The 9947-nt window shown below is 38.7% G+C and overlaps 1 protein-coding gene across 1 annotated transcript in view; it reads left to right on the top strand.

The window, feature by feature from the left end:
* Positions 1-9691, top strand: part of LOC104525366 (transmembrane protein 132B) — a 39059-nt gene extending 29368 nt beyond the window's left edge. Inside the window, exons 3-5 of the mRNA XM_010168505.2 lie at positions 4704-4977; positions 6374-6565; positions 7719-9691. Coding sequence (XP_010166807.1) covers positions 4704-4977; positions 6374-6565; positions 7719-8873 — 1621 coding nt within the window. The 3' untranslated portion in view covers positions 8874-9691. The remainder of the gene's footprint in view (positions 1-4703; positions 4978-6373; positions 6566-7718) is intronic.
* The last annotated feature ends 256 nt before the right edge of the window (positions 9692-9947 follow it).

The following is a 9947-nucleotide window of genomic DNA, read 5'->3' as shown; positions in this document are numbered from 1 at the left end:
AAAGGAACAGAAAGAAAAACCAGGCTGCTTGTATGCCAGAAACAGGGGGGGGGGATAATTAAAAATTCTCCCCTATGTAAGAGCAATAATACATTTTACCAGATCAGTCTGCAAATATATAGCAAACCTTTATCATTATTATCCAGAGGAGAACTTCCTCTGTGGTGCGTGCTACTGCAGATACAAAGAGCCTCCCTTTCCAGATGAAAGTCAGCTCCATGGATCGCCTCATGACTAATGCATGGTACGTGGTCCTCCAACCAGCATGGGCTAACAGAAACTCTACTGCAGTGGGCTTCAGAAAAGTCCACAGTCTCAGCAAACAAAAGCCGTATATTTAAATTGAAGTCAAACATTAGAGTGTAGAAGAGGTCCAGGCAGACTCTGCTAGCCTGACAAGAACATTTATTTTGATTCCTCATGCATCTGCAAAATAATTACCTTCTTCCCGAAGTTCCTGCACCGGCTCTATGCACATACATTTACATGGGATGAGTGGCTCCAACCTGCATTAATAGGAATCGTATGGCTGAAGTCACACAGAACAAGCTGGAAATTTAATTTAAGTCAGTATTTGCACCTGGGATAGCACATTGTTTTCCTGAGGCTCCCAGGGAGGCAGACACAGCGTATGACTCCAGCACGTGCTTCATTGTCAGGCACATAGTTTACTGGACTTTTCCCAGTGTCTGGCCTTACTGAGCAAGAGCTGACAAAGCCATTACTAAGTCACGATGAGTGCAGACCTCTGAGTAGCATAAACCTTCAAAACCTACGAAATAGAGTTAAGCCAGACATGGTTTTGCTTATGAATGGCAGCTGGTTGAACTAGTGGTTAACTAGGTGGTAGCTCTGCTTTGATCCTGTCTAGTACTAGAGACAAAAGCAGGAAAGTTAGCCCAAGTTAAATGCAGGGAAAAAATAAACTGCTTCAGTTAAACCTCTTCATGAGTGCTGCTACTCATAAAGAAAGCCATACTTCAAGTCAAATTTAAGTGAAACCAGATTCAAACCATTCCATTTGTAAATAACAACATCTGCACAAAGCTTGAACATGCTGTAAATTCATCGCCTTTAATGTCCTATGGAGATAAGGCTATAGAGATTTTTTTCTTAATAGGTAGAGCATATTTTCAAGATCTGTAAAAGTACCAAACTGCATTTCTTCTTGATCTGTGTGAGTGGAGCTATGTGCAACTTATTTCTGTAGCTTCCACTAAATCAGCTTCTAGTAGCTTGTATTTTGTATCCAAAACAGATTTTTTTTTTTTTTTCAATTAGAGGTGTTGCAAATGTTTTTAAAATACATGGCTCTTTTTAATGAGTATTTCAAATTCAAAACCAGCAAAACTGATTTCTTTAGGTTTTTTTTTTTTAACAGAAAATTAGCATCTGGCCCAAGAACGTGATGCCTGGTTTGAGTGGTACAAATTAAAAGAGACATACTTAAACTGCTCACAGCAGTGTCTATAATATAAAGTTGACAGATCACTGATTAGATCAGTGCTAGCAGGCACCCTTGTAACAGGGCTGCTCTTTTAACTCAGCTCTCTGGCAAAGGCTTTCTCTGTGTGAAATGTAAATTAAATGTAATTCTGGCAACCTTGGTTCACTCCAGAAAAGCAAAAAAAATCTTCCAAGCAAGAAATAGGGTAAGAAGGATTCTGAGAGCTATCCAGAGCTAGCCTTGGAGGTGACTGAGGGAAGAAAAAGGCACAAAATGAAGCAATAGCTTATATTCATGAGGATGTCTTAAAAAGAAAATGAGCTCACTGCTTAATAATGGATTTTAAGTCTACTGAAAACACTGTAACAAGAAGTTTAAGACTCTAAAGAAACCATAGATTCAGTGGATCTCAAACATTCTGTTGCGCCCATGGAGACAAAACACTGAAATGCTCTGACTTAGTAACTGAATCATGGATTTCTGGCTTTGAAGTGGAAATTTATATCGTTTGTTTGAAAAAATAAAGAACTAGAGTTGGTACTTGGTAAAGCAGACTTGCAAAGCTTGTACTGAAAATTCAAGCACCTCACTTCTTGCTTTGCACTGACATAACAAAGTGCCTTGCCCATTCCATGGTTCAGGGATGCTTTTCTCATGTTCCACATTTGCATGCAATAAAAACCACGTGTTTCTAAGGAGAAGTATACAGATACAAACACCTGTAAATGTTTTTGTAAGGAAATGGAGCCCTTACCTTTGTTTGTGAGAGATACCACAGGTAAAGATTTGTACTTGAATGGTAGTACTGGCTGCCCATACAGTCTGAAGCCCGGTAGGAAGGGCAGGAGTGCTCCCTCTGTGCCCTTATGCTACACTCCTCATCTCTGGTCATTCTTCTCACAACTCACATTTATGAGCTGTATGGGTCTGGGGCTGAAAAATTCTTTCCCTCAAAGTTGTTTTGAATATATTTCCTTGTGAACAGTCCTGTCCAGTTTTAAACAGGGAAAGCAGAAATAAATAAGCACAGAAATAAATATGAATAACAGTAACACATGGTATCTGAGTAAAACATCTGGTTATGTAACAGAAACAGAAAAATGGAATTCTGTAAAAAAATTAAGTCAGTGTGAATGTTGAACATGTGAACATTTTTCTTCAACCCACAGAACACTGGTTCTGTGTCTCTTTTCCCATAAGAATACTGGTTCTCACTAGTTCTGTGGCTCTTTTCCCAAAATCCTGTAAGTACTTCTTACCTGAACAGCTCCTGTGTGTTCTTCTCCAGTTCCGCACAGGTACTAATCTTAACTTCTGCATTACTAAAAGAGCATCAGATCCTGAAATCTCAGAGCTAAACCTAGTTTTCCCAAAGTCTGAGATTATTCAGAGCTGAGTTATGGTTTAGATGAGTCGAAGAAGGTCAGAATATGGGAAAAAATTGGAAGTGGGAACGATAAGGATTTAAAGGATTTAAAACTCTTTCATAGCATTATAAAGCCAAAAGCAATCTAAATAGGCACAGGCCATGTAAGCTCTATGAAGATTCCCCTTCTAGTATTTTCCTTACAGATGTCTGGCTGACTGGCTGGCTTCAGCTCATCGTCCAGATTGACACTTGTGTTGGGAAAGAGAACAATTGAAAATTTCCCTGAAATACCCAGCTAGTCTAAGTCTGTAAGACTAATTTGTTTGTATAATGTAAATCCTGGTTTAGGATCCTGGTTTTTTGCTTTACAATTCAGTGGTTATTCAATGTTTCATTCAGTGACTACTGATGGACACTTGTTTTACACTCAGAAAACCAAAAAGGATGTACCAAATACCATTTACTTGAGGTCAAATGTATATATTCAGCTAAGAAGCGATGCACTGAAAATGTATTTCCAGTGTATTAGGTTCTGTAACACCAGGACTTTCTATCATTTTGAAGAGTGTGAGGGCTTTTCTTAGATACGTTTTCAGCTTACTGTTTGCCAACTTTGTCATAAAACAATTTATAACAAAAGCAATTCTCTTTTATAATAGTTTTTCATAGCTGGTATTTCAAAGGAGAAGATAAAGGAACACAGTAAACACAAAACTACTTCCCAGAATACTGTGAAAAATAAGAGGCTTACCCTGTATTGCCCAGCCTTGCTGTAGAGGTGGCTTCAGGCTCAATAAATAAGTAAAGGAGAAAGGCAGTTTATTTCTGAGCAATGAATTCCACAGCATGGGAGCATAATGAGTAAAAGTGTGACCACCTAGTGCTTAATACCTGACTTGAAAAAGATAAGAGAATCCATGTGTTTGTCCCAAGGACTAAACAACTGCAAGAGAGAGAGGAAGCCTGGCTTTGAAACCAGACAAAATTCTGTGAGGTGTGTGCTTCTGTGAGGACAGCACTGCTGTCGTGGACAAATCACTGTGATGCCGTCTATAAGCTGATGGAAAGCTGTCACAGGTTGTATTTTGCAAGCAGGACAGAGAGAATGTTGAAGAAAGGATGTCTAGTGCTGCAGGTTTTGCTATGGTGAGTGGTAGTCTCACCAGTCTGGCATAGTGTTTGTACATCTGAGTAACTGATGTCCCGGGAGGTAACGTGGTGCCTCATTTGGTTTTTTGGAAGCCGTATGTGATGATTACATGACCAAATACACCAGATATCTGCATGAACTGTATGAGATTTATGTATGATTTATGATGTCTGAGATTTAAGGTGAAATCATGATATATTTCTCAAATGTGAACATATGAGATGGAGATGCAGGATAAGGTGAGGTGCTATTACCTAAGCAGGGAATCCTGACTATGTTATAACAGTTTTGAAGACATGAGGAAAGTGATACAAAAATTATGGCAAAGGTAGAGGAAAGGATGTTAAAACACCTTCTCCCATCCCTTCTGAGCTGCTACAGGGGTTTGTTCCAGAACTCCCCTCTCATAAACATTTCATGCTGGTTTCCTTAGCACTCTGCAAGATTTGTCTGCCTCTTGAAGACACAGTGAACACACGGTGGTCCCACTGAAATCTCAGCAATGGCAGATGTATTTTCAAGTTGCTAGGAGGTCCCTCTCACTTACATTAGCACAAAAAAGTGTACACACATCTTCCCCAGATTTAGTAACATAAACATACAGAATCTGGTTTCCTGTTTCTCACACGGTAGCAGATGATAACATTAATCTAATTTAAAATACCACCCAACAGGAGCTCTGCAGTGTTGTAGGGAGATCATGGCAATGCAGGTAACAAACCCTGATCTATTTACAGGCCTACCCGTGACAGTGAGGATGAAGAGGATGATGAGAAAAAAGGAAGAGGCTGTACCCTCCAGTATCAGCATGCCATGGTGCGAGTCCTCACACAGTTTGTAGCCGAATCCTCTGAGTTTGGAGGCCACTTGACCTATATGCTAGGCTCTGAGTGGCAGTTTGATATCACTGACCTTGTGACTGATTTCATGAAGGTAGAAGAACCCAAGATTGCTAAGCTTCAAGATGGACGAGTTCTGGTTGGTCGTGAGCATGGCATCACCACGGTCCAGGTACAGCCCAAGGTGTATCTGCAGCTTACATAGATAAGAGCTCTGGATGCACACAGACAATAGCTAGTTAGCTTATAAAATTAATTGCTCTCAGAAAAAAACAAGCTGAAAAAAATTACATGCTAAAAATGAAATGAAGTTTGAATGGATTTTCATTTTTGTTATTTGTCACTTCTATAAAAATACCTTTAGGGGAAACTTCTGAAGGGATTTATCCATGTTCCAGTGACTGGCAACACAGTGAGATTTTCTGAATAGTGAAACAGGTTCATGATGCACACAACTAGCTTCTCTTAATTTAAGTGGGACCTTATGAACCTAACTGTTAGGAAATTTTGCCAAAGATTTGCTTAAACATCTTTGAAACATTAGTCCCTTTCTGTTCACAAAATTAAACACAAGAAATGGACAGAAAAATAATCTTCAGAAATCTTTCATTGTGTTCATGCTCATCACCTGTCTCTCTATCTAACTTCATGCATATTTCTTAATCAAAATAAAGAATTAAAAGCATTGGGCTCTTTTTATTAACTGCAAACATCCATAATGTTCCGGTCACACTAAGTTTCCTTTGTAGTCAACACAAAGAAACAGGTACTTTTAGGGCTCAGCTACTTTCAGCCCAAAACCAAACATCACACAGAGGTCAAAGGATTTCTGCTCTTAAAGTGTCTCTTTCACTCAAGTGACTATAAAAGAGGTGACTATAAAAGTGACTATAAAGGTCTGATGATAGTTTTGACAAATTGCACCTCAAATATTTTGGGCTTGAACCAATTGTTTCTGGCATCAGTAGAAAGATGCCTGTCTCCTTCTGAGCATGTTAGAAACGAGGTCTTAGGGCAAACTGACAGGACTATTTTGGCATTGGAAAATGCAGACAGGCACCCAGTGGGATTTTCAAAGTCCTTTTGCGAGTCTCACTTGGATTTAATTCAGGTCCTCTGTCCCTATAAAGGCATCAGGCCAAGTTCCTATCAGCCAGGCTTTGTACACTTATTTATTCCTTTATTGGGTTTCAGTGTCAATCAGTGTCTTACACTGTCTTGTGCTATACTGCATTCATAGGAGGTTTTATAGACCACACAAAAATGACTCTTTAAAAAAAAAAAAAAAAAACCAACAAAACCCAAAGCCATTTAATTTAATCTAAACTCCATTGTTGAGATGAAGCTGCAATTTTGAAGAGATTTGTTGTTTTATTAAATTATTTTTGTAATTAAAGTAATTCAGCAGCAAATGAATGTAATATCTTAGGGGAAACATCAATTATAGCTTATACATGGATGTGACAAACCCAAGGTTAACCTGAAGTGTTATGCTGATTAGAGTCTAATCTTGCTTTACAACACAGTTAGTTCCTGTTTCATGCAAGGCGTTTGCTTTCTCTTTCAAGGTTCTGTCACCTCTTTCCGACTCCATCTTGGCAGAGAAGACCGTGATAGTTCTAGATGACCGTGTAACCATTACAGATCTAGGAGTACAACTAGTTTCAGGCTTGTCCCTCTCCTTACAAATCAGCAAAGGAAATAAGAGAGCTATTGTTTCTACCACCTCTGCGTATGATATCCTTCATACTCCGAAACAGGTATGATCCAAAACAGGATATAGAATTAATTGATTTGTTTACTGTGCTTTGTCAGAAGCTAGGGAAAAACTACTTGCTTTAAATTCTAGACAGCACTTATAACGTACAGCTTTGTGAAAAGCAGCAACTTGACGTAGTAAAGGCTCTTCATCTTACTGACCAAGTCCTACACCTGCAAACCCACATACAGAATGACCGTTAAATGCTTCAGAACTAGTCTGGAGACCTGCGCAGCACAGGGAAAGTGATTGACATGTCTGCGTATGCATAATGCTGTAGAAAGCATGTATGTGCCACTCAAAACACTTTTTCTATGAGAAAATACAGTTTAGTTATGTAAGCAGGGTTAGAACCCCAGGTCTTCATAGTCTCACAAAGTCAGTTCAGCCAAAAGGACCTTTTGGCTTCACATACAGAAGTTTTCACGATCTGCATTGCTGAAATCTGATCAGTTTGTGCTTACTTTGAACTGTATCATCTGAGGAATTAAATAGCTTTCAATGAGACCACAGAAAAAAATGCATCTATCTTTTTTATTGTATTTATTATAGAATTGAGACTCTGTAGCACTAGAGAAAGTGTAACTATCTTTTTGGCACTAGCTATTTGCAGTAACAAGACAAATTGTTTTAGTCAAAACATCCTTAAAAAATGGCATTTTTGTGAGTGTTTCTATAGTTCCCAGAAAGGACTACAATAACTTTAGGTATATTTCACATAATCTTCTATATTTGAAAGCATGACTGAAAATGTAAAATATTGCACTGAGATGTGTTCTTAACCTAGTTTGTTTTAATGGGCTGAATGGGATCACCGTTCTGACACACAACAGCTCTGCCCATTGTATTAAATATGGCATTAGAACTGCAGTATTACAGAAATTCCCCATTATAGGTCCTTTATAAAATTAATTAACATCTTTGATAGTTCCTGAAGATGAGATTAATGCCTAAGTGGTCTAGAGAACACAAATCTGCAAAAAGAAAATGAGAAGCAGAGCAGACATTTAGAAATTCTTTTTTTTTAAAGAAAAAATAAACCAAAGTTAAACCGTGTATTTATTTTGCCAATGTTAAACACATTTAAACAACTGAGTGTCTGATATGTGCTCTCTTATCTTTCACGCTATTTCTCCTCATCCTTTCTCCCCCAGGAAGCCATAGTCAGTGCTTGGATTTTGTTCAGTGATGGGTCAGTGACGCCATTAGATATTTATGACTCCAAGGACTTCTCAATCAGCATCACTTCACTGGATGAGATGGTAGTGTCTGCACACCAAAACCTTCAGTCCAAATGGCCTGGGATAGTGGCGGAAGGGGATGGGCAAGGACCTTTGATTAAAATTGAAATGGTCATCAGTGAGCCATGTCAGAAGACTAAACGGAAGAGCATTCTGGCTGTTGGGAAAGGAAGCGTCAAAGTGAAGTTTGGTCAAAAAGATTCTGACCAAAAAGGAAGCAGTAATGACATTGATAATGTGGATAGAGATTTTAAAAGCCATGCAAGCAACTCTGTAGAGAAACCTGCAGAACAAGAGAGGACAGCACAAGAATGGTACAAAAACCACGAGGACATGTCCAGTCATGAGGACAATGCAAACAAAAGCACAACTTTCATATCTCCCATTGATCAGGAATCCCTGGAGGATGGTCAGCTCCAGAATAACCCAACTGCCTTTACAGGTTTCCCTGCGCAAGTAGAAATACCAGGAGAAAACAATCCCAGTGATCTCACGTTGACTTCAAGAGGATTAACAGATCTGGAGATTGGCATGTATGCCCTGCTGTGTGTTTTCTGCTTAGCAATCTTGGTCTTCTTGATTAACTGTGTGGCATTTGCTTGGAAGTACAGGCATAAAAGGTTTGCTGTGAGTGAGCAAGGCAACATCCCCCATTCCCACGATTGGGTCTGGCTTGGAAATGAGGTTGAACTGCTGGAAAACCCAGTTGACATTTCACTCCCATCAGAGGAGTGCACTACCATGATTGACAGAGGAATGCAGTTTGAAGAAAGCAACTTTCTCCTTAATGGGAGTTCTCAGAAGACTCTTCATAATCATATCCTCAGATCTTCTGAGTACCTTTGTGAAAAAGAAGTTAAAAGTGAACCTATAAATCCTTCTGGGCCAAAGCAGAAGCGAGTAAAGTTCACTTCATATACAACAATACTGCCGGAGGATGGAGGCCCCTACACCAACTCAATTCTATTTGACAGTGATGATAATATTAAATGGGTATGCCAAGATATGAATCTTGGTGATTCCAAGGAACTTAGGGACTATATGGAAAGACTGCAAGACAATATGTAAAACTACTTTCTTATGTTTGTAATCACCTTTATGCCTTCTGTTTATGGATGGTGGAGCAGTCAGTCCAGTCAGCAATAGGAACAAGACAGTCCAACCTTGGAGTTACTGAGATGATAACCTGATATCACTGAGCAGGTACAAGAGGCTGGCTGAGTTAAACCTGTTTCACCACAAACCAGGATGTGCCCCTAAAACAGCTACCTGTAGGTGTTGGAGGTGTCACACACGATGGCTGTTTTTGTATACTGCCTGGTACTAGCAAAATGCTAATACAACTACGCTCAGACTCAGAGGAGACTTCATTTGTTTGTCATCTCTCATGATAAATGGTAAATCAGAAAAGAAAGGATATTTGTTTGCATTGATTTTTCTAGTCGTCGTCCTTTGTAAAGCACAGTGGACATTTCTTGCTTACAGCCTGAAACAAGGCTCTGAATGAATCTAATTTTATTGCCTATGTGCAATGCAGCCAAGTAGTCTTACTATTTTTTACAGATATAAAAACCCCAATGTGGTTAATTTCTTTTCCTATTGTTTATGAATTTTATTTGACTTTGGGAACATTAAATATTTTATTTGAAAATATTTTTTTTTGTTGTACCCAAGTGTAGTACAGTAATATTTATAATGATTTAAGTTTTCTATTCATCTGCATCAGCCCCTAGAGATACCTCCTTCATCACTGATTATCTTTCTCCTTTCCATATGGGTATATGGGTTGTTAGTATTTGAAACATAGAAAGTTATTAGAACTCTTACTGGGAAAGGGTTGTATCTTCTTACAGGGAACTGTAAATACAATAATAAACCCTGGAAAATAAAAACCAAGGAGTAGCCCTGGGTTTACTTTTGTCATTGCTAACATGAAAAAAAATAACCTGCAACAAAATGGCACATACTTCAAAGGAAAAATGCTTTGCTGAAACAGCAGCTTGGTTAACAGTGCACATTATTATCAGAATGAGAAAGTCAAATGTGGTATTGAAATGCACAGAATAGGAAGAAAATTCCCTAGCAAATAAGCAAAGGCTTATTACTCTGTACTAATTAACACATTGATGGTAGAGTTCAGCA

Source organism: Antrostomus carolinensis, unplaced genomic scaffold, assembly GCF_000700745.2.
Source record: "Antrostomus carolinensis isolate BGI_N321 unplaced genomic scaffold, ASM70074v2 scaffold7960, whole genome shotgun sequence".
Classification (NCBI taxonomy): Eukaryota; Metazoa; Chordata; class Aves; order Caprimulgiformes; family Caprimulgidae; genus Antrostomus; species Antrostomus carolinensis.
This window is presented reverse-complemented; position numbering and strand designations above follow the sequence as displayed.